The sequence below is a fragment of the Diadema setosum genome, chromosome 10 (genome assembly GCF_964275005.1).
Source record: "Diadema setosum chromosome 10, eeDiaSeto1, whole genome shotgun sequence".
Classification (NCBI taxonomy): Eukaryota; Metazoa; Echinodermata; class Echinoidea; order Diadematoida; family Diadematidae; genus Diadema; species Diadema setosum.
The window spans coordinates 21488678-21515190 of NC_092694.1; the positions used below are offsets into that span (position 1 = coordinate 21488678).

The window sequence follows — 26513 nt, forward strand, 5'->3', positions numbered from 1 at the left end:
CATTATTATAAAAGACTGCTGGCACAATATATGACAGAAAAACATATTAACATATGTTTTCATGTTTCACAAATATATATCTTTCATTTTTGTTGTCTTTTTGCTGTTATAAAAAGTGTTGGCACAATGTGAGATATGACAGAAAAAAACATGTATACAACTTTGTACATATGTTTTTATATGTCATAAATATACAATTTCATTTTTTCTTTCCTTTTGCTATCATAAAATGTGTTGGCACATAGTGAGATAGAAAGGGAAATATTCATATATTTCATATATAAACATACATATTTTTCTTCTTCCTTTTTTTTTCTTCTTCATTACAAATGTACAGTGATTGAGATAGACCATTGCTGAACTCACGCTCATAGTGTTGGACGAGTTCGTGTAGCGTCTGGAACTGGCTCCGCTGTGTGATGTAGAACCCGCAGTCGTTGTCCAGCTTCCTGATTCTGTAGTGTTTGATGTGGTCTCCCTTGTTGGGGTCGTAGTCTCGCACCGACAGTGAATAGGTGCCTAAAGCAAGGCACAGAGTGGGGCAGAGCAGAAGGTTAATCATTAGCCAGGGTCAGACATTTTCTACACAGAGAACAACCCATTTCAGGGAAGTGCAATTACAATCTAGCTGTGTGACTTTCACCACTGGGGGCGCTATGATATGAAGTCCCTTCCGGCTCTCAGTTTCCTGTTGTTAGAGCACGCCCCTCTCAGATGACAACAACAGCAATTGTAAGAATCTTGGGAAAGTCATATCATTGAAATGATAGATAAAACTGACCATTTAAATTGATGAGATATGCCAGTAGATTTCAAGGGAACATATGTTGACTAAAACTGATGAGGCTACCGAGTGTTCCACCCCATGAGTGGAAAATAAGAATCGCATTGAATTGAATTACAAACTTACAGTTACTGTTTTTGCATGCAAGTTAGTGTCACAACAGCAGAAATGACATTCTTGACCATAAGATATTCACTGCTATACTAACATCTCTCCTTCATTCTATCTTTATTCTACTTATATTTCTATGTAAAATAATGTCATAAATTATTGTCGTAAGACTAGTCATCATATCCATGCAGCACAAAATCTTGTATTTTAGACATAAGTTTACATGTAACTGTGAACACAATGATATTAATCTGCAGACTTACTGTCATTCTTTGTTGTGATTTAACTTTTGTAGTAACACAATATTAATTCAAAATAGAATGTAATTTTCAATACAGGGTGGCCCCCTTACAACAAGCGCTATCATAAAACAAAATTTGTTACAACTAAGCACAAAGTCAGGCCCCAAAATTATTATCATAAAGTCTATGGTACAAAATTCCTTTCATTTGTAATGAAATGTAACTATAATGAAAGAAAACTGCTGGTCCTTAGGACTCCGTTAAACAGAAATCACATATTTCCTTTCCCTTTTCCGGACTTTCTACTCACCTGGGTTGGCCTCTCCATCCCTGACTATAAAAGTTCCCTTTTGGAGTCCAGGCAACAGGAGCTTCTTCTCAGCATCTTTGCGACCAATCTTGCCAAAGTACCAGCTGCCAAAGTAGAGAAAAGTCCCACACAATATCACAAGCAACATCCTCCACACAGTTACAATTGTCTATTCAAATCAAGTTTATTTCATATCTTTAAAAAGAAGAATCCAACCATACAGCACTTGAAGCATACTCACTCTATTCCCTGGGGGCAGCCCACTGGCCTGCCATTTTACACTACTGTAGATGTGCTAGATCTAAACCATATACATACGTTGTAAATGTACAGCTTCCAATTGCACACCCATTTCAACACTACGGGAGATAGAAGCAAGCTAGACAAAGCATCCTGCCTAGCCCATTCAGTGCTACTATTAAAGTCAAATGTGCACAAATTTCACACACACACGTATAGACAGGGCATTAATGTGGTAGGCAAAGGGTTAATGATAGAGTGACATTATGGGTCTTGAACCTCAGACCTCCTTGATTCAAGGCACAGTGTGCAATCCACTAGGCCACGACACCTGCACTTCACACTGCTGCAAGTTCCATGCTTTCATTCACAAACCCTGTATTTTTTTCTGAGTGGATGCATCAAAATGGACCTCAGACAGCATGGAGACTTGGCACTAAAAGATGTACTGTAAAACCAGAAATATTCCCTAAAATTATTCATAAAACTTTGGAGCATAAAACTTTAAAAATTTGAAGCTAACAACCTTTTTCACAACATAAACTTTTGTGAATTGCCACTGGCATTCAATGTATTGTGAAGTTAAAACTTTTTACATGCATTTTACTTTCCAAAATCTTGGCTCCTTACGAAATTTATGAAAGTTTTAATGCATACGAAAATGTCTGATTTTTACAGTATGCAGTCACTGCATGCAGTCACTTGGCATAGTTAGATGTGCGATTTTCCCTGGAAACTGGAGGTGATATTTGTATTGTACCCTGTTTGCATATAGGCTTTAGTTCCAAGTAAAACCTGCAAAGGAAATTTCACGGTGAGGACAGACTGTTTGGTTTGTTGCTTGTTTGATTTTTAGCATTAAACTTCCTGAAATCAGAGATTTGACTGAAAATGAGAAAGCATCAAATTGTGGACTTGATCACAAATGAGGGTACAACCAAGTCAGTTGTATTATGTTGTATTTTAGCATGGAAGTCCATGATTTTAGGGACCTGAAAATAGTTTCATGTATCTCTACGACTTGGTTGATGCATTTTGAGTGTGTTTGAAAAATTCCTCATTCATTGAGTACGGTACAGGACAAAATCCAAAATATGATTTTTTTCACTTGGCCTGGAGAATGCTTCACACTGTAAACTGGATAAACTTGTCCTGGAACCCTGAATGAGATATATACATGCCTTTTAGAACAAATGTTAGATAAAGAATATTATCACGCCTGAAACATTTTATAAGGAAATGAATATACAAACTACATCGTACCTACAGTAACTTAAGTAAGTCCTGTGACTGAGATGCCTGTTTTGAAGGTTTTCCTGAATGCCATGATATCTCACCACAACTATGTACCAAAATGGTTATTTCCTCCTCTATATTTCTGCATCAGGTCTAAGCAAAATTTTCAGATTGATAATTTTTATGTGCTCACAGAATATGACTATCTTCTTGAGCTGATGCTTATACGGGTAGACACAACCCCAACGCAAACAAAACAAACAAACAAACAAACAGACAAACAAAAATCATGTAGTGCAACACAAAAGAAAAATGATTAAAATCAGTAATATGAACAATGATAATTTGTTCTCTACATTGTTGATAATTTACTGATATCTCCGATCCCATACATAGAAGGTGGACTTATGACCTTCTAGTATAAACTGACAGAGTGTGAATAGAGCCAGGAATTGAAAGTTCTCATCAAACAATCACAGGCAAGTGTGGGGGAAGAGGGCAAGCAGCCAAACGGGGAAAGGGAACACCAGAATCATGAGAGAAAAACAGGAAACTTCAAGAAAAAAACACAAATCTCGCCTTACATTGAGCAATGGAACAGCACTACATATTCACCCTGTAATGAAATCTCCTATTTTGCCTCATGTGGTATTCACACATGCACATTTTATGTCATATCCAGTTGTTGTTGTTTTTTTCACTTCCTTTATTTCCCCTTCATCTCTCATCTCTCTTTTCTTCTCCTTCTTCTTTCTTCCTTTTTTCTCTTCTTGTCCTTCTTTAATTCATTTCCTCCCTCTTTTCTTTCCTTTTTCTCGTCTACCTCATTCTGTCTATCAAGGAGTATAGGACATCCTAGTTATCATTTGCATACATGTGTTTTTGTTAGATGTCTCAATTTATTCAACTTAGTCCTTTGAATTATGTTGTTGAGTAATTATAATGTATAAATTATTGTAGCACCCTGAGTGACATAATTGTCACAAAGTGCGCATTAGAAATATTTATTATTATTATTATCATCATCATCATCATCATCATCATCATCATCGTTATTATTATTGTTGTTGTTGTTGTTTCATCTCCTCTTGTTTATTCTTCTTCTGTCTGATTTCCTTCGTAGTTTCTCGCTTTATGACTTGCAGCGAGCAGGATTCGAGAGAATGATGCACCCTGGAGTGGGAGACAGACAAAAGAAGAACTAAGAGACAACTTACTCTTCGGCATTTATGCTCTTCACTGGTGCAATGTAGTTGCTGGGGACGTAGCCCTGGTTGCCTGAAACTGTCGATTGAGCTAACCACCAGTCGCCATCTCTGTGTGAAAAATAATAGAGATAATACTTAGACGTTAGTACAGAACCAAAAGTGAAGAATGTTAAATAGTCTGTGAGACACCAGTTTCATTTTTCCATCCCCATTCTCATCCAACGCCCCCCCCCCCCCAAAAAAAAAAAGAGGGGGGGGGGGGAGAAATGCAGGAAATCCATTGTCTAAAGAGAGGGAAATTTCCCAGTTCTGCAAACATTTCCTCACATAATAATATGTTAAACACACCACACTTTCCTCAAAGTTCAGCAGAATCCAGCTGTAACTCGGTGTCAATAATAGTTGGAAATGCAAAGTGCCACAGGCTTATATTACAGTCTGGAATATTACTAGCTGGAATAACTGTCCATCACACTTGAAAATCATATCCCATTTCTCTCTATCTTTTTTTCTAGTTTATTTGTCTCAAACGACTGACGATATGACTATAAATCAGACAGCTACATGTAATACAAAGCACTGGCTGTGGCATCAGTCATTCATCCCCAGTTTAACATGTCAAATAAACCTTGATTACTGGTGAAATCCTCATATTACCAACCAGCCATCAGATGTCTATGAGCTACTGTATACGCCATATATTTAGCAAGTCTAAATTTTCGCAAATCGGGACTTCCTGACAATTTCACGAGTGGTTAAATTTGCAGTTCTGTACTGAACGGAGGAAGTATACGTGTACGTCACATTCATATTACGATCAGAGTCACTATTTTCATGTGTCTTTAATTTCGCGAATAGCACCTGATTTGCGAAATTCGCGAAAATAAAAGCTTCGTGAAATATTTGGAGTATACAGCATCCTTAAAGCACTTTCATATGCTTTCTATTTCCATTGCTGTCAAGTGTGCATATATCCAGAATTTACTGAACAAGCACATCATGACAATAGCACATTGCATCATCCAACCCTTTCCCCCTTCTCCCAAAATGAATAAATAAAACAGCAACTTGCCCACATGTTACTCCTATCATAGTGATAATGTGGGAAAAACAAGTTGCAAATTTACTCTATGCATTCTATCAGCTTCATGAGTGGCATTCAATATCAATACAAGTTGTTTAGTACACTTTTAGACCCTAAAGGGCTCACAAATTCATACCAAAGATACAAAAATAAATGAAGAAAAAAAATTAATTAAAAATCAATGATGTAGTTTGGCAAAAAACTGAATAGCTGTAGATATTGAGTATGAATTCCTCTACAAACTGCATTTTGGTTGGAAGATGAAAGCTTTTCTGATGGAATTTGAGGGAACTATATTTCACTGGGAACGTGTACGGAAAATAGGTGATTTTTTGAGTGACAAGAACATGTAGTCTGGCTTTGCGGACCCTTAGACAGAATTTGAGCAGAAGAACCTACCCTGGAAATTTGATGGATGAAAGGGTATATCTCACTTATCCAGGTTAGTGAAGCTGAAACACCTCATTTCTCCCAGCTATTTTACAGAATTTTTCGAAATTAGAATTTTAACACACGTCTCTATGGGGAATTATTTACCCGTGTGAGCCCTAAAATGGCAGGCACTTGAGAATCCATGGATTCCTTTCTGGTATGGTGCTCTTGCCGACATGTGTTTGTCTCATAGAGCAATCTCAATGAAATGATTATTTCATAAAGGACAAGTCCACCTTCATATACATGTGGTTTGAGTGAATGCAGCAATATCAGTAGAACACATCAGTGAGGAAAATCGGACAATCCATTGAAAAGTTATGAATTTTTGAAGTGTCTGTTCAGTCACTGCTGGATGAGAAGACTACTACAGCTGATGATGTCACATGCGTACAACAGTATAAGGAAAATATAAAGAGAATTTCACAAAATGTTATTTTTTTAAAAAAGTGCACATTTCCTTGACTTGTCACTGATGTATGCTAAGGGCAATATTATTCCCCCTGCCTTCTGAAAGAGGGAAGTCAAGCATTCTCTTATTATGCGAGAAAAGTTAAAATATGTTGAATTTTCTTTATGTTTTCTATATATCGTTAGCTGTAGTAGTCTTCTCATCCAGCAGTGACTGAGCAGACACTTCAAAAATTCATAACTTTTCAACGGATTGTCCAATTTTCCTCAAACTCTCACTGATGTGCTCTACTAATATTGCTGCATTCACTCAACCCACATGTCTATGAGGGTGAACTTGTCCTATCATTCGTATGAAGATGAAAATGTATGTTTCATTTCTTGGCCAAATACCAAATGTAAGTAGAAAAGTTGTAAATTATCTGTTCTGACTGCCAAGTTTTATGATAGTTGATGTTTGATATGAGCGACATTTTAGCACATATAAGTTCATCAGATATTAATCCCTTGAAAATGCTCTCCTGTGTTTTTAAAAGAAAAGTCAAATCTCTTGGGAATTTTTTGGGAATGCTTTAGAACTGCATGGATGCGAAGTGCATGATATACATGTATGAAAATGACTCACCTTGACTATTAAAACAAACAAACAAACAAACAAACAAAAAACATGTTCTTTTGAATCCAAAGGACATAAGGACATTTCATAAATCCATTAATTATAAATCAGTCATGAAATCTGAAAAAGATGGTAAAATTTTGATTCAGTTTGGATACAGACATAAAATTTGGAAGCAGATACAATGTACAGTAAAAGGAGATATTTACTGTGTATGTACAATGTATTCATATATACCTTTCCCATTGTCACACCAAATCTCTAGATTTCTAGCACAAAATTATTTGTATTTTGTAGTGCAAACAGGAAAAGAGCTTTGATATTTAAGTTGCTTGTTGCCTACAAACTTTTTGGTTCCCCCAGGAACCAATCAACCACTTATTTTGAGACCTTACTACATGTGCAAATTCCACACCCTTCCTATACAGGACACATTGTACAAACTTGTGTATACATGTACTTAAACCAGATCACACAATATTCATTGTATTAATCTGCAGTAGACCAGTAAAGGCAAATGCATACATGAAGATCACATGATTCCCTGTAATAAATGCAAAGGGACGGAAGCAACGCTAAGTACACAGGCCTTTGGCATCCTGTTGGCTTCACCTTCTCACTCTCCTTCCTTGAGAATTTGTTGTTTTTTTAAGATGAACCTTGCCTCGCCGATAAAGTTCATGTGATCGGTGCAATGAATAGGAAAATCTGGGGAATTCCCATTTCAGGGCGACGAGTCCCAATGCTATCCCTGAACATGTCCATGCACTCAGGTGTATGTTGCCTATTGATTGTATTTTATTAGCATTTGGTTCATTACTTAAGAGCAGGGTTAAGAGCTTGTCCATGACTTAAGTTACATATCGTCGCTGGGGTGACAAAACCTCGTATCTCAAAATTGTCAAATGTTCAGGAGAGCAAAAAAACATGGCGGCCAAAGCACTATAGTGAATGGGAAAGCCTTCTCTTTGACATGTCATGGTGGCTTCATTTTTGGAGTAAGACAGATAGGATTTGGCCAAGACATCACTTGACCCATTATTTGACCATTAAGCTAAAAAAAAAAATTGACATTTTTGAGATACGAGGTCTTGTCACCCCAGCGACGATATATCTCTCAGGTGGAACAATGAACAAATCGCACTGGAAAGCTATGGGTGTAGAGAGTGGGTAGACTGCCTACATGCATAATCCCTAATCACTGGGAGTACCTTCAGATTATCTTGGCCTACATGTGTAATGATAGATAATGCACAATGATGACTGAATGTCAAATTCAGAATGTACTAAATGAGCAACATTTTTATAACATCTCAATAGATCCTTGTCATTTGATTGGTTGTTTCATATTGATCATTTGTCCCATTTTACTATGACATCATCATTCGTGCAATTGTGGCTCCATTTACCGTGCAATCTTGGATCCATGCGATTTGCTCCATTGCGTGCACGCCAAAAGCCTGGCACACTATGTATGTAAAATGCTTGTGTTTGGAGTGTGCATACAGCATGCTAGCGTATAGCGCTCAGTGAGCACTCTCTTGATCTAAGATCTCACACATTCTCTCTTGTTTCTAAATTCATAAAACATCAAACAAGGATCTATTTTAGGCGTTATATTAAACAAATAATTTTCATTCGTGCAATGGACAAAATATTTCATTTTTTTTATAGTGAAAGATGAAATTATTGGTCCATTCAACGAGTGTGAGGCGTTGAATGGATCATTTCATCTTTCACCTCATGAAATATTCTGTCCATTGCACTCATAAACATTATTTTTATAACAACATATCTGGGTGTGTGTGTATGTGTGTGTGTCATACAATGTAATGTTATATGCAATTTAGCATGCAATTTAACCCCCTGGGCTATGACGTATAATACAGATAAATAGACCTTTATACATGTGTGTGTGTGTGTGTGTGTGTGCGCGTGTGCACGCACAGTAAACTTACTGCAGTGTATAATTTCCACACTATCATACAGCATCTGATTATCATATAGAGGAACATTTCACAGTGTTTTTGGTTTTGTGAATTTTCCAAGTTGTCTGATATTTCCTACTGTAATTCATATTGATGCATTGTTAAAATTATTGTTTCTCTATTAGGTGGAAAATCAACAGCCTTTCTCCAAAAAATATCATTCTTATTCCTCATACTGTTACTGTGGTTCTCAGTGGAGAATCCAACCACTCACAAAATTGTCTTACAAGTTCCAATTTTCAAATTTCTCCCATTCATAAATGAGCCCTTAACTGGCCTCTACACAGCAAATTAGAAACTGAAAATTTCTCAATACGTATAACTGAATATCCATTATTGAAATGAGAGAAAATCTATTTAAAAAAAATTACTATTTTCACGTCTGTTGAGAATGAGAAGGTCGTTAAGTGGTTTTGAACACTATGGGTTTAGCGGCAACTTAACGCCCTTATCATTCTCAACCGACGATATAACGGAATGTCCACTATCGCAATGACTGAAAATCTCAAAGCAAAAATTTGAAGAAAAAAAAATTGGGATATACGATGGTTCGGATGATCGCCGACAATATGTAAACAAAAAACACAAGCAAACAAACCCATTACAAGGAGAGTTGATATCTCTTTACAGATATATCAGTCTTTTATGAGTCTGATGTTTACAGCAAATCACTCTCGGTGTGATTTGGAGACAGACCAACTAAACTGATTTTTCATGTTTATGACAAAAAGAAAGCTGAGACCATCAGGAAACATTGTTGTTGAAGAAAAAAATAACTCGAGTGTATGGTTGTTTATTCTTAAGTGGGGTTTCCTTTATAAGACTGTGTACCTGGTTCCTCCGAGTTGTGGAGTGCAATTGCAAGTTTTCTTGACAGCCTATAGTAGTAAGTAACAGGTAACATGAGACATAGAAAAAGCACATGGTATTGGTTTTGTTGTCTTTAAACACAAGTCATATCCTCCCCACAAAGTTAAAGGCTGCACAACTGCTCAAAACAGAAACCTGAAAGAAAAGTGATCGTGTGAAAAATCAGAATTTCAACAATTTGTGTAAAGGAACATTTTAAAACAACAGTGAAAATGAAGTTTGTCAAATGAAGAATTGCTTTCAGGCAGGCACACTGCCAACTAGTCATGAATATACAGTGTATTAAAGATCAGTTATTCATTTTTCTTTTGGTCCTGTACATATTATTTATGTTTGTTTTATTCTTTTAGGTGAAATTGTTCTTTGCAATTTTTCATTTTTGAAAAATCATGGTTCTTGGTAGTTTACAAAACATCTGCGGTTTTACATCTGCTTCACTCTTAACCATTGTAACAAGTTCAAAATTTAGCAAATTCTTCAAAAATGCATTCTCATGTATAACGCCATACACTGCAGTGTGTGTGATCTGAAAGGAATGTTGTGATCTTTAAACTGTCTTAATATTTGCATAACACTTACAAGAACTACAGTACTGTGCTACACAAGTAACATGGTTAGCCTGCAGCATGGTCACTGCTTATTAAAAAGGATTATTTTTCACCTATAATGAGATGGATAATGCAAATTTTGCAACCCTAAAGGAAATGATTTGGACTACCAGGTAATGCTAATCTGCTGGCATTAAATCTTGGTTTAAGCATTTCTATGATCACTTCACACTCTCAAAATTAATGCTGTGAATCTGAGCGCGAGAACAATTCTTTTTCAGAATACGGCAATAGGAATTTGAGCGAACAATTATAGCAACTTGGGAGAAGAACTTTATTCAGATTTTAACACAGTCTGCACTGATAATCGTACGAAATCAAATGCAAGTCTTTTCAGCAATGCACTTAAATTGAAACCGTATAGGTGCATGCAATTTCTTTTTTTAATTTGCATTTGATTTTTCGGGTCTAGGGCAATTACCCCCTGGGCAATTACCCCGCACCCTTCCCCTGGCCCTAATCTTAATCCTAATCCTGAACCTAATCCTATCCCTAACTCAAACTCCTAACCCTAACCCTAACCCTAACCCTAATCTTTACTCTAAGCTTACCACTAACCAGTATTTAGCCGGGGGGTAATTGCCCTCTGGGGGTAATTGCCCGGATACGGTTTAGAGATTTTGCAATTGGTGTGTTGTTGTCACTAACCTCCACTTAATTCATGCATGAACTAAAATATGATCGTTGCTAAGATACAGTAGGCATGTTTCGACAGGAAAAGGAGTGGGATCTGGACAGCAATCCGCATCACGATCCCAATCTTATTCTGTAGTGGGGACATTAATTTCCATTTTTAAGTTGACAAAATGTCAACTTACATGTTGTACGTGTAAGTCGACTTTTGTGTAAGTGGACATGTTTTGCTCGGTTCTGATTATGTCGACTTAGGTGAGGTTAACTGTAGTTGTAAAATGTGAGTAAGGGATAGAAACAACCAATGTAAAAATCTTTACTGACCTACACATACATTGTATGAGATTTATAACTCAAGCATTTTTTTCAATAACTGCTCCCAATGGTAAACAGTACCTTTAAAGAGCATGTTAACATTCATATATACAGTATGTGCTCGAGAGAATGCAGTGCATAGAATACATCAGGGAAAATTTGAGGAAAATTAGACAATTTGTTCAAAAGTTATGAATTTCTGAAGCTTCACTGCTGCCATCGCTGGATGAGAAGACTACACTTGTACAACAACTTGTGATGTCACATGTGTAGGATGATATAAAGAAAATGCAAAGAAAATTCGACATAATTTCACTTTTCTGGCATAATGACAGAGCGCTTGACTTGCCTCTTTCAGAAGTTAGGTGGAATAATATTACCCTTAACATGTCAGTGACAAGTCGAGGGAGGGAACGAGTACTTTTTTTCAAGAAATAAAATTTTGTGAAATACTTCTTATATTTTCCTATCATTCTATTAGCATGTGACAACCATAAACTGTAGTGGTCTTCTCATCTAGCATTGACTGCACAGAAACTAAAAATTTAGAACTTCAGAATGGATTGTCTGATTTTTGACTTTCACTGATTTTAATGTTTTCTACTAGTTAGATATTGCTGCATTCACTCAATCCACACGTTACATGTGAACTTGTCCCTAACAAAATGCCATTGATGTTGTACCCACACAGGTGACAAAATGGTCTTGATAAGACAAGTGTTATGGAAAAGATCTTTTACATTACCACAATGCACACCACATAGTTGTAATTATGTGTATCTTCCCTTCATTTTGAATAAAAGTTTGAAGATAGAAAGAAAACAGTGCCTGAACACACAAAGTCTTTCAAACAGGTAAAGCACTAGAGATTCAAAGTCCAGTCAAATACTGTACGAGCTGAAATCTTCGCGTACAGATATTTTCGCGAATTGCTACTTGGAAGACATTTTCGCGTGTTGTTTATTTCGCGGTTACGAGGGTCTAACTGAACTTACTAAATCGCGCGTTGTTATTTTCGCGTGTTGTTATTTTCGCGGTTCGAAGGCGATTCTCGAAATTCGCGAAAATAAAACCACCGCGAAAATTTCAGCTCGTACAGTACAGCATCCATCCCCTTTTGGCTTCATTTTCACATGACTTTCCCCCATCCTATAAACTACATGTAGTACAGTAAACCTTGCTTAAGTCGACCTCGACTAGGTCGAAGGTCTTTCCAAGTCCTTTCTCTTTATATTCTATTGACTTCAACCCCTCATAAGTCAAATTTTCTATAAGTCGAAGCAATTTCTTCGGTCCAAATACATGTAGATTCGACTTATAGGCAAAGCTGACTACATTGTATATACCTGCCTGCCCTGAAGCTGTACTAAAAGACTACTGTAATTCCTCACTTCTGTTTCATTATCTGTAAACCTTGAATGATACTGTGAACGCTAAAATGTAGGTAAGGATAGAATTAATCAAAAAAAGGAAAAGAAATCATAAGTACTGGTACATGTAAAGACAGGGACTAATTGCACATTTTACAGTGTATATCCACGTACACACCCTGTTATGGGCTGCTTTATAAAAGCTGATATAATAGGCTATCACTTTTAATGTATGGTCACACTTTACCACAAGGTAACAGATTTTGTTTTTCGTAGTACAAATTTAACCTCCAAATATTTAAATCAGGAAGTTCCTTGAGATCTGCGTGTGGAGCTTAGTACCAGCATACCAGCATCACTTCCCCCGTACGTATTGTACACAAATCTTCTTTTATACTGCATATCGCACAGCATTTCCTAAACGTACGATATGGATGCACAGTGCAAATACAATGTATGTAACATGCTGATTGATCTGTTTCATTGAAAATCCTGCCAATGTAAATTTACATAATGGTAAGGAATTACTCATAATTTTCATGGTACATTTCCTTTTTTAATAATGAAGCATGTAAAACAAAATCATCTTTAGAACCTTTTTATCCAGAAGGGAAAAAATCAATGCCAAATTTCTGTATTATGAAAATGTCATGAAGTTAGATGTAAAACTGGCACTGATTAAAACTTATAGTAATTTTTGTGATTACAAATCTTTAAAGGACAAGTTCACCTTCATAAACATAAGGATTGGGAGAATGCAACAATATTAGTAGAACACATCAGTGAAAGTTTGAGGAAAATTGGACAATCGATGCAAAAGTTATGAATTTTTAAAATTTTTGTGTTGGAACCACTGGATGAGGAGACTACTACAGCTTGTGAGTCATATGCGTACAACAGTATAAAGAAAATGTAAAGAAAATTCAACATATTTTCACTTTTTTCGCATAATAAAAGAGCACTTGACTTGCCTCTTTCTAAAGGCAGGGGGAATAATATTACCCATAACATTTGTCGGTAACGAGTCGGGGAAACGTGTACTTTTTTCAAAAGATGACATTTTGTGAAATTCTCTTTATATTTTCCTTATATTGTTGTACGCATGTGACATCTAAGTTATTCACACACTGCAGTAGTCTTCTCATCCAGCGGTTACTGCACAAAAACTTCAAAAATTCATAACTTTTGAACGGATTGTCCGATTTTCCTCAAACCTTCACTGATGTGTTCTACTAATATTGCTACATTCTCTCAATCCTTAAGTTTATGAAGGTGAACTTGTCCTTTAAATGTTAATCTGTCAAACTCTTTTTAACAAGGCACAGATACACTGTGTCATAAACAAAGATGTTCATCATACAACTGTAACTGATGACATTAACTATTAATGAAACAATGTGTTTCTTTGCACTATGTGCATATCTAACAAATATGTCCACTCTATAAAGTTAATACTTTGACTCTACAAATCGTAAAACATTTAAGATGAAATCAAAGGAACAGCATGGCATACATAACATCAAACCAGACGTGAATTAACAATTTCATGGAAGTAAACAGGGTCACATGTTTTCACAAAACAGCCATGTTTGGCGTAGCCACATGCGCACAGTAACACTGGTAGCAGAGATCTACTTTGTATATATCTGATGTCACTCCCTCGCAACTTCCCTTTTGGTTTGCTCACAACAATAGTTATCTCAGAACTATCACATTTTTTTCGATAATCATCATCCGCAGGTCTCTTCCTTCCATACTGCCACCATTGCTCGTTTATTTAAAACATAAATAAACTAGAATTATCATTGAAGGTGATTAATACCCCCACCCCTAGTGTTGCTTTATAGTATGTGATGTCATGAGGGCAATGACGTTAATACCAAGTTTGTGCACTTGTCGAATTGGAAACAGAATAATTTTAGTTTACTATACAATTAGAGTTGACACTGAGTTCCACAAGGTTTGGGTAAAAAGTGTGGTTACCATGGCAATGCACTGTCTGATACAAACACAAGGGACATTTTGCATAACTACACTTAAAGACCATCATACACACCAAATTTGGTGTCTTATCTTATGTACAGATTATAATGAAATAGCTACTACTGTAAAACCAGGAATGTTCGCATGCATTTGACTTTCACGAGAGCCGAGATTCACGAAACTTTAACGCACGCAAACACGCAAAAGTTCTTGTCTACACTATAGGCATTGAATGTTAGAGGCAAATCGCAAAAATTTCACGCACGCAAACACGCAAAAGTTCTTGTCTACACTATAGGCATTGAATGTTAGAGGCAACTTGCAAAAATTTCATGCCGCGAAAAAGGCCATCGGCTCCCATTCACAAAAATTTCATGCCGCGAAATTATTGCGTTTTACAGTATGATCAAAGTCTGTTTGATTCTGCTCTGTAGATCAATGCCAATCTGAACATTGAGTAGAATTGCTCTTTCTGGTCTGTGACTCAAAAAAGGTGAATGATAGTTATAAAAATAAATCTTTTCACACGTTTTCAAACTTTACATTTTTATAGCTTAAAGGGATGGCATGGTGTTGGTTGAGGTGAGGATTCACCTTTTAACTTTTTGCGAGACACTTGGAAACACTATATAAAATGTTAAAGAGCATACAATTCTGAGAGAAATTCGACATTTATTTGATGAATATCAGTTTTGAAATGGCTGAGATATCCAAAAACAAAGTAAGAACAAGCAATCCTAACAATAGGTGGGTCCTACCTTTTATTAGGATTGCGTTTAGGATATCTCAGCCATTTCAATACCAATTTTCATTAAATAGAATTTGAATTCCTCTAAGAACTTTACGCTCTTTAACATTTCATAAGAGGTTTCTCATTATCTCAAAACAAAACAAAATCATCATCAAAAACACTGGAAACCTGAAGCACTATCCCAATCAAAACTGTACCATCACACCTCTAGATGAGGTACATAACTTTGTACCTTGTTAAATTTTATTATCTTAATAGACAAACATGTCAGAGAGAGTAAAACAGGTCAGTGTTTTACCATATCTGCTCATTGGGTGAGTTTGTGCTTAAATACTAAAGAGTAAATTACCACTTTTTACATGTTTACTATTTGCCACTTGAAAGCCACAACGAAACTGTTTTTAGAATTGCTGACTTCACCACAAGTGTGGAAGGGATTTCTTATTTTTGTGATAGATATAGAATGACTGTCCACAAACCAATACAGCAAAATAATACACTCCACTTAATCTTTGAGGCAGGTGAAACATATCTATGAATACGGAAATCAAAATTTCAAGCAAAACATATCCACGAACATCATTCACCTCAAAGAAATGAAGAGAAAACTATAGAGCATCCCTACATATCCATTGTCACTGAGCTATTAAAGGCACAATTTACCATTTGCAGATGAAACAAAAACCCAGCATTAGTGCTTTAAAATAGTTCTAAAATGTGAGTTAGGGATAAAAACAACCACTGTAAAAATTTGAATCCGTGTAATGGATGTTAAGTATTGTTAAATACACAAAATATGAACAATAGTTATAATAAAAATGTTTCCGGACTAAACCGTCTACAGTTACGGTTTATTGAGAAAAACATTGATATATCCTTATATTTTAGGCTTTATTGCAAAATTTTTATATGGTAGGATGTTTTGTGATATAACAGACCTACATATATGCATCAAATATGATATTTTGCACATTTTTGAAATCACTGCTCCCAAAGGTAAACGGGACCTTTAAAGTATTTCAGTGCTAAACATTTGATGAAGATATCTTTGCTATGGAAAAACATATTAATGGAAATGGAAAGTAGTATGTTTTTTTTCAACAACTGCTATCTTGCTGTGTGGTACCAAAGTCCAGGAAGTACCAAAAGGCAGAATGGTGCTTGAATTTGTCAGCCACTCTACTGCCACCAACTGACTAGTGTGTGAATTGCACTGATACACAAACCTGTGGGACATTTGATGAACTGCCCTCAACAGTAGGGAATAACCATTTTCCTGGTAGACAATGCATATTTATTTTCCTCTCAAAGGGAAGTGTGAACTCTGTGAATTGCAATTAGTGGATTGTGGGAGTGATAGGAGGTTTTGATAAACTCCCATAGGATGGAATAAGGCAGGTATACATTATCATTATCATTTGCTTGTAGAAAAAAAAAAATTATTTGTGCGAATGTTTGTGAAACAATGAGCTATGTCTATTCACGGTCAGAATTATGGACTGTTCCAGACACTCTTCACCAATCAAAGCCTGCAAACTAGGACAGTCTATACAATGGTCGAGTGGCAAACTACCATACACACCATGTAAGAATCGACCGCACAGCACAGAATGCTTGTACATGTATGACATGCATGCACTGAACACATACATGTGACTTTTCAACCATGATTTCTAAAGTCCTGATCTGAACATATATGTTGTAAATGCACACATCACATCTGAGCCACCTACCACATTTTTTGTGAACATTTTCACAGTGGATTCAATTCAAATCATACTCTTTACTATCATCTTTATTTCTTTATGATGAAAATGCATGCATACACAGATAAACACAGCATGTGCCTAACCAATCATTGCTACACCAAAAATGTGTCAGAAACATTTGCACAAAAACAGAACATGTTGTGAGTAAGTGCAGGTAGTAATAGCAGTGAAGCATGAGGCACATACACTGAACAGTACACATTTTACTGAGTCTATTGTTCAACTCAAGTGTCAGAGGAGGATAATGTCACAGCTAGAATACTAATAAAGATGATCTGGAGGATTTTAGAGGTGTGGAAAAAATAGAATTTAGAAAAAAAAAAGATTAAAAAATATACGATGTATATTTTCATGATACATAGTGTTCTGGTTATGATCAAAAGACATCAACAGAGGTCAACATGCATTCGAGTTGCAGGGATCCTTTCAGAATGAAACGATACTCACGTGTTGTTTATGATTTCCAGTTTCTCTCCCTTGCTGAATGAAAGATCATCTGCTGAGCGGGCCTCGTAGTCATAGAGGGCGACATACAACAGTACTAAATCGGGAAGAAGAAGAGAAAATGACTCATTAGTGCCCATTGTGCATACATGTAGTACAGACTTCAAGTCTGAACAATGGTTGCAGTCTGCGCATAAACCTATAGTGTACACTTCTTCCCTTTTTACTGTAGTATTCCCTTTCACTGTAAAAGTGGATATTTTTTAGTGTGTACTTTTTTGCGCTCAGCCGAGTAAGATGAATTTTGCATGATTTTAATTCTACGGAATCAGGACATTAAATACTGGAACATTGTCATGTAAAAATATTTGTGTGCTTTTATGTTCATGCTAGCTTCTGGTTGCATGAAATGCCGGGAAATTTCCACACCGCAAAAATTTCCACTTTCACAGTACCGGCATACTATTTGATTGATGCATGATATTTACAGTACGTAGTAACCTTAAGTATGTACTGGCATGTATGTCTGTTGTATGTGTTGGTAGAACAGGATATTTTCACAGAAGGGAAGTTTTTGCAAATTTTGCATTCTAACTAGCACAGAAATTAAAGTACATTAATTTGTTGCTAATTATCATGCAATATTATTTTATATTTTGATTGGGAACTGCGAAATTCATCTTACCCGGCAATGCACCCAAAATTCCTTGCATGAAATTTATACTTGTGTAGATATTATACAATTGTTTATCTTTAACACACTATAAATACTTCTTATTAAATAGCTGTGACTCCATATAGTGTGTAGAGTAGAATACAGTTCGACCTCGACTATCCGGCCTCCTTTTATCCGGAAATCTCTGTTATCCAGACACGTTCACGCAGTGAAGGACTTTTTTTTTCATCCAAAAATTGAGAAAAAACAGTGACTTTAAACTCAATCAAAATTTCTACAAAACTCACATGATTTACCTACAATATTCCCGACAGAACTAGCATAAATTCACAACACATTATCATCGTAAAAGTAAGCAGTCATGATCTATAAATTCACCATAAGAACATGGATGGAAAACTTGTCAGTAAATCACGGCGCAGTCGAGACCGTATCGCGATCTTGGACGGCAGCTATATATACATTAACAATGTGTCTCCCATATCCGGCCAATTTGCTTTAAAATCCGGATGAGCGCCGGTCCCGACATGGCCGGATAATCGAGGTGGAACTGTACATTGTCTGGGGCCCTTTCTCCTACATGCTGACAGGATGTGGACATCATTTCAGGAATAAATGACAGAGGCAGATACCTGTACTGTCCTAACATCAATACATCATGTTACAGGGTTACAGTTTGCTCACAACATTTGTAATCATTGCAGAAGTAAGTGGAGAGCAAGTGCGACACACATATAATATATCCAAATAATACTCTACAGAGCCAACTACATTGTACTACAGTTGTACTGTATGTGTAGATGCAGCAGTGTTTCAAAGAAAAGCCATAATTACTTGGGGAAAATATTGATAAATGCCCTTCAGAACTAAATACAAGTTGCTTCTACATGTAAGTACAGGGTGCTCTCAAAAGATGAATCATCAGTTCCTTTATATTATGTACCAATACATCCAAGCAACACTACATGTAGATGGGTCAATTGTTTGACTCTATTACATACCGGTATAAAATATGAAAGAATGCTGTGAACAGTGACAAAAGCCATTTCCTTGAACTGTACAATACCAATTGGTAACAGTTTGCAGCGGCTTAAGAAAACAGACTGAGTTTGCTGTGTTCTCTTGCACTCATGTAAAAAGCGATACTTGTTCCTTCTTGCAATGTCTACACAAACAGAGGCCTTTTCTCTCTCCCCTACAGGAAGAAATAAGATATTATTTTGCAATCAGAAACTGAATGATCAACGCGAAAACAGTTTTTTTCTTTGAGAAAAAATGGGAAGGAAAACCAAATTCTATTTACTCAGGATTTTTGGTGTCATTATGCTGAACTTTTTTTTTTTTAGCCACAATAACTGTTTTGAAACATGATTTAGTGTAAAACATGGTTGCGTCCCAACCCATTTCTAAATGCCACTTTAATATGCACAAAAGGGTGCTTTTAAGATTAGCGATTCTCTCTCATCATGTTCAGTAGGGAAGCGTGAATGAAAATCACGTTAACGATTGGTGATTCTCTTTAATTATATCCATATTTACTGGGTAAGCATAAATGCAAAATCGCTTTCTTATGCTGAACAGTTTTTCAACAATGCATATTTGCGAAACTGTTTTTTTTTTTTTTTGAGCCTGACAAAACTATGTAACTTGTAAGCATTAACAGTACCTCGCAAAGTACAATGTACCTTTTGCAAATTGAGCATACTGCTAACGCATTGTACACTGTATGTCACCATATTTGCAATTTGGTTATCTTTGTTTTATGTGGATCTCATGGATAAAGTCTACACCTTTGTGTGTCTGCTGTGTGTATGTGTGTGTGTTAATTGACTAGGTAATCTAGACAACAACATTTGTACCTTTACTGTCTGAGAACTTTGACATGTGATGGGAACACAATACCCACTCTGAGAATGATTTTTTTTTTTTTTTTTATATATGACACTTCTCTTTAAACAGAGGATCACAATGTTTTGATAGTGACTGCAGTTGTTTCAACAATGACCTGCATTTTTATTCCACATGGCACAGACTTTGTTCTTTATCTGCAGGCCCTACATTAGTTTTCTTTCTTCTTCTTTTTTTTTTTATTACAAATTTTTGTTTTAATTTCATTGTCTAGTAAGGATACAAGTCCCAGAAGAGATGGAGATCAGCCCGAAAAGTAATGGATCCCTATGAAATCTGATAATGATGAAAAAAAAAAAAAACAGAAGGGGAAAAAGAATACAATTCTTCTTCAGAAAAATTTCCCTTATTTCAATGCATAATGTTACTTCAGCCCACCCAGTTTAGATGTTTTACAAGTAAAAGTGTTGCGCTTACCAAAAAAAAAAAAAAAAAAAAAAAAAAATCCCTCTGTTAGTCTGTCTACACAAGCATACTGTGTATATAGATGACTAAGTATCTTTGTTCAAATTTTCAAATGTATAGGAGATATAAATCGATTCTAATGTGAACAGACAGGATGTTACTACATCGGAAACCAATAATCATCCACTTTCATTTTTCTCCCTTTCTCTTGATACCCAGTTTATGCAGCAACAATGAAAAGTATAATCATTGTATTGTGCTGGAGAATAAACAAGAGGATTAAAGCTTCAAAAAGATATTAGCAGCCCGCCCCCAATTACATTGTACTTTCTCCATTCCTAATTATCATATACTTATTATTAAAAAAAAAAGAGTACAACAAATGTGTATCTCAGCGTTACACCCATGCATGCTTTTTTCCTATCTATACATCTGGTTCTTCCTGTGAAAGAGAAACCAAATCTGCCAAAAGTTTGTTATAAGAATGAATCTAAGACAGAAATAAAGGAGAAGGAGAAGTGCTCAGTAAAATTAGACACAAACTAATTGAAGACAGAATCATAAATGAAACGGGTTAAAGGTAGGGAATCCCATTTGCATGCCTCAAATGAAGAGTTGTATAAATACAGTGGTATGTTGAAGAGAGTGTCATGTTAGAAACTCCCATAAAGTATTGAAAGTGGAAGGTAACATTTAGTACATTTTTATTGACCGTTGGATTTTGAATTGAATTTTTTTCGGGGCTCACCGTAAATTCCAGTACATTACTAGGCTACCTTTGCAGATCCATGCACTGCATGTGTGTCCATCATGTATATTTTGTGAAGAAAGTTCATCAAAACTTACAAACATTTACATTCTTGCCACACACTCTATATGTTATTACATCAGCTCTTATACTTTTAGATTTGTGTTTATAGACTTAAAAAAAAAATACAGAAGACTGCAACAAAAAGGCTTAAGTGTGGCTGACACACAGAACTACTGAGGAGTTGAGTTTTGTGCATTATTCAAATGGTAGATAACTGTTGACTTCCAAATTTCTCAGCAGTGGCCTAAACAAGTCCCCTGAGGTTCATATTTAATGTTTTCCTGCATTTTGGGAGGTCTGTAAAAGGTATCCCCTACCTTTAACTCAGTATGGTGTAGACAAGGGACTAAAAAAACTATTATCTTTTTTTTTTTAAGGGATCATATAGTTTTGGTTGAGAACTAATTTCTTGTTTCTAACTTTTTTTTTTTGGTGAGATAATGAGAAACCTCTTATGAAATATGAAAGAACATGTAAATTCTATGAGGAATTTGACGTTTATTTGATGAAGATTGGTTAGGAAATGGCTGAGATATCCAAAAAAGAGTGATTCTAATAAAGTGTGGGACCCACACTTTATTACAATCGCTTTGTTTTACTTTGTTTTTGAATGTTTCAGTCATTCCATACCCGATTTTCATTAAATAAACTTTGAACTTCTCTTAAAATGGTATGCTCTGTACTATATCATACTTGTGTTTTCTTGGTAACTCGCAAAAAGTTAAAAGCACAATTCTCATCTCCACTAATACTGTACCATCCCTTTAAGATTCTGTCAGACAAAAGCAGTAAAACATCAAGGCGTTGCTTTTGTCTCTTTTTGAAAACATAACTCCACAGTCACATGCAAATTGTCAATACAGATATTGAATGTACCATCTATACTGACTGTCACAACATGAAGCCTATATCCATCCTTGTTGTATCAAATACTTGTAAACTGGAAGCTGAGAAATAAAATCAAACTTGTACTGGAGCAAATCACAGCAACTGCATTAAAGGTAGGGAATCCCATTTGCATGCCTTAAATGAAGAGTTGTATAAATACAGTGGTATGATGAAGAGAGTATCATTTTAGAAACTCCCATAAAGTATTGAAAGTGGAAGGTAACATTTAGTACATTTTTATGGACCGTTAGATTTTGAATTGAATTTTTTTCGAGGCTCACCGTAAATTCCAGTACATTACTAGGCTACCTTTGCAGACCCATGCACAGCATGTGTGTCCATCATGTATATTTTGTGAAGAAAGTTCATCAAAACTTACAAACATTTACATTCTTGCCACACACTCTATATGTTATTACATCAGCTCTTATACTTTTAGATTTGTGTTTACAGATTAAAAAAATACAGAAGACTGCAACAAAAAGGCTTAAGTGTGGCTGACACACAGAACTACTGAGCAGTTGATTTTTGTGCATTATTCAAATTGTAGATAACTGTTGACTTCCAAATTTCTCAGCAGTGGCCTAAACAAGTCCCCTAAGGTTCATATTTAATGTTTTCCTGCATTTTGGGAGGTCTGTAAAAGGTATCCCCTACCTTTAACTGGGGAGTACCAGTACATGAAATACACAGAAAAAAAGTGTATATTATTAAACTTAAAGATCAATAGGAACAGAATTAGAAGGGTCCATAGAAGTATAATGATAACAGATGAAAATGTACATAAAGAAATTGATATGACTGAGAAGGACAGGAGAAAGAAGATGAAGGACTGAAATGGTGAGGGAAACAAGTTACTGACAGAAGAAAGGTACAGAGATAAGATTAAAACATAAGTCTGAGTATAGAAGGAGAAATTTATGAGACTACGATAAAAGAGCAGAGGAAAAGGTACCATGTACTTTTGCAGTTTGCCAAGGATATAATGCTTCAAATACTTAACATGCATTTTTAGATACAAAATATGCAAATTGTATGTTATTCCTTAAATCTCTCAATAGCTTAGAAATATGGATACCTTAAACTATACAAAGCAATTTAAAATGTATGCACATGTACAGTATGTCCCGAAAAAAATTACAACGCGGCCTTCCGCAATGATATCTTTAAAAATAGTGAATGAATCTTAATAAAAATTCAGGGTATGAGACTATAACTCATTGGCAACATCTTACAGAAAACCCAATTCGATTTGCTTCAGTGGTCAAAGAGAAAAACGGAATTTTGTAGAGGATATCGGGAATCTCTTCTGTCCAAGTTCTGTCTATTGTTCACACACAAGATCATCGAAATGCTAAACTCGGAAGAATCCGATTCATGACATGCTTTACAACAATCCACATTTCTCTGTGACCCCTTAACCAAATTGAATGGGGTTTTCTGCAAAATAGAGCTAAGATGTTATAACTTAAGAGTCTGAAGTAGCACGTACACAGGTTGATCATAATAGGTGTTATCAATTCGAAAATCTGATTGTAATTTTTGGGGCGACTTACTGCAGTATGTCCCCCAAAAAAATTACAATAAGATTTTCGCATTGATAATGCCCAATATGATTAAATTTTTCAAATGCTACTTCAGGGTCTTGAAATATAACATTTTAGCTGTATTTTGCAGAAATCCCCATTCGATTTGGTTAAGCGGTCACAGAGAAATGTGGATTGTTGTAAAGCATGTCATGAATCAGATTCTTCCGAGTTTAGCATTTCGATGATCTTGTGTGTGAGCAATACTTAGTAGACAGAACTTGGACAGAAGAGATTCCCGACATCCTCTACAAAATTCCGTATTTCTTCTTTGACCACTGAAGCAAATCGAATGGGGTTTTCTGTAAGATGTGGGCAATGAGTTATAGTTTCATACCCTGAATTTGTATTTAGATTGATTCACTATTTTTAAAGATATCATTGCGGAGGGCCCCGTTGTAATTTTATTTTGGGACATACTGTATAGTTGTTAGAATTTTGTTTTTGGAAAGTACTGACAATTGTACCAATGACAATCATAACAATGATAATAACAAGAACAAAATCATTGTTATGATTATCATCATTACTACTATCATTTGATATCATTATTGATATCGAAGAAATAAGACAAGAAAAAGAATATCTTGTCTCAACAAAAATGGCAACCATTTCATGGAAAAATGTGATAAATCACATCTACAGGTTCATGTTGGTATCTTATTTTGGATTTCAACATCTTGTTGTTATACAGTGTAGTTCTAGTTAGAGTGAAAGTGTAAGCTCACCACGTCCATCCATAGAAATCACTCCTGTGATAGAAAAACCACTGAATAAACCACATAAGTTTTGTCTTACAGTAACAAATACATGTGTACAGCGTACAAGTATGTCATTGAGCTGATAGTGATCACTGAACCTTGTTTGTGTCACAACTGTCTCTTCCTTGCAAAGTAAACTTTACAAAAATAAACTACATTTTCAAAATAACAAACAAAAGTGAAAGTATGAATTCTGATTACAACAGCAAGTTTTGAAAAGTATTCTGTGGCTGCAAGCAAACCTCCTGATTGATATCTGCTTAAATCATCCGTGTTGAGCAATATCATAGCAATGTAAATGGATGCTAAACACAATGGTTACTCATACACTCTGTTAATTTCACATTTCAATTAATTACGAAAAGAGGATGTGTGCAATCTCCTGTTTCTATGGCTAGCATTTCAAAAGAGGTGCATGCATGCATATTTCAACCAATCCTTGCTGATACAGGATAGTCCATAAACAGGTTTCAGCATGTCACAGCTACCAGACATACTAAAATTTCATACTGGCACTGGTCCAATGGTCCAGACCAGTAAAAATCACTATCGGACCAGTAACTTTTCAGGAATGGGCCAGTACAAAAATGGACAAACTGGGTACCTACTTGTCAGACAGGGACAGGTCGGACCAGAAGAAAAAGTGGATTTCTGTGCAGCCCTGTCTATTCAATATACCGTACATCCTAAAGAAATATGCAACATTATGTTTAAAGCACCATGTCAAACACCGATGACATGTTAAAATCACAGATTTACAAATGAGTCAAAAGTGTCCACAAAGCATACTAAAATCGAGCTAAAGATTTGTCATCTTTGATTAGCTGTGATCACATGACAAGAGCAAAGGCCAAGATGGCACCCAGAGCTTCAGACCCCTACTCTTTTTTTTCTTTTTTTCTTTTTTTTAGGGGGGGGGGGTCTGTAATTCTTTTTAAATTTGAAACAAATAACATTTACATGGGGGTATATCACTGATCCTTGCCCCAAGGCACACCACCCACCTTACATGTACATGAAGTTTCACAGCTTTAGCAGAGAATATGACATGTACATGTATACAGTCTAGAGTTTCCAGGGCCCTCAACTCAATTACACTGTAGGCCATGGTCCCCACAGACATTTCCCACAAATGAGACTTTGTGACAATACATTCATGCACACTATCAAGAGTTTTTTTTTTTCTTACTTTAATGTAATATGCTAAAATTTCAAGTCATAGACCACCCTCGAGAATATATCTACTTATTAAAAAAATACTACTAATGATAATGGTAAGAAGTCCTTCTTATTACTGCCCTTTCATAAATCAACGCTGCACACCGACACTGGTCCGATGGTTAATGACCAGTAAAAATCACTGTCAGACCAGTAACTTTTTCAGGAATGGACCTGTATGAGATGGAAAAACTGGGCACCTACATTTGTACGGGTCCAACAGACAGGTCGGACCAGTAGAAACAAAAATGGGTTAGTTTGCAGCCCTGCGTAAACGTTATTTGCACTTATTATCATTATCATCATTATCATTGTAATTATCATCATCATCTACAGTATACATGTAATGCTGAAATCACATCTGGCATACATGTAAAGTCATTATTGGCCACAGAAAAGCATTTGTGAAACATGATTTCCTACTCCATGACTGGCACTACAAACAAACCTTTAATCAGTATGTATCACATCCCCAAGAAACACTTCATGCAGTTGAAGCAAGAACATGCCCTTTAAAGAACAGGCGGATTCCAGGTCGTACTTTGATCCCTGAATGAAGCTTAATAGTAATAATACCTCTGATCTGGTCACTCTGTTTTTCTGTCTCAGAAGATAAAGGCCTGTCAGAATTCCTCATCCCTTGGTAATTATCCAAGAACGTGCATTCTTACTTCCTCCTCATCTTAGATTTAAGGACTCTTTTGCTCTAGAGTACAATGTACCTCCTTATAACATACTGAGTACTGGGAGTACATGTTGACCGCATCTGGTAAAAACACAGTGGTCTTTTGTGAGATGCAGAGGGCTGTAAGTCAACCAGATAACCCATTGTGGACAGACTAATTTTGCTACAAC

At 35.9% G+C, this 26513-nt stretch overlaps 1 protein-coding gene across 1 annotated transcript in view; it reads right to left on the reverse strand.

Moving 5' to 3' along the window:
* Positions 1 to 26513, reverse strand: part of LOC140234360 (tyrosine-protein kinase yes-like) — a 59460-nt gene that overhangs the window by 13508 nt on the left and 19439 nt on the right. Inside the window, exons 3-6 of the mRNA XM_072314418.1 lie at positions 17409 to 17502; positions 4141 to 4239; positions 1448 to 1551; positions 367 to 519 (exon numbers count right to left, since the gene is read on the reverse strand). Coding sequence (XP_072170519.1) covers positions 367 to 519; positions 1448 to 1551; positions 4141 to 4239; positions 17409 to 17502 — 450 coding nt within the window. The remainder of the gene's footprint in view (positions 1 to 366; positions 520 to 1447; positions 1552 to 4140; positions 4240 to 17408; positions 17503 to 26513) is intronic.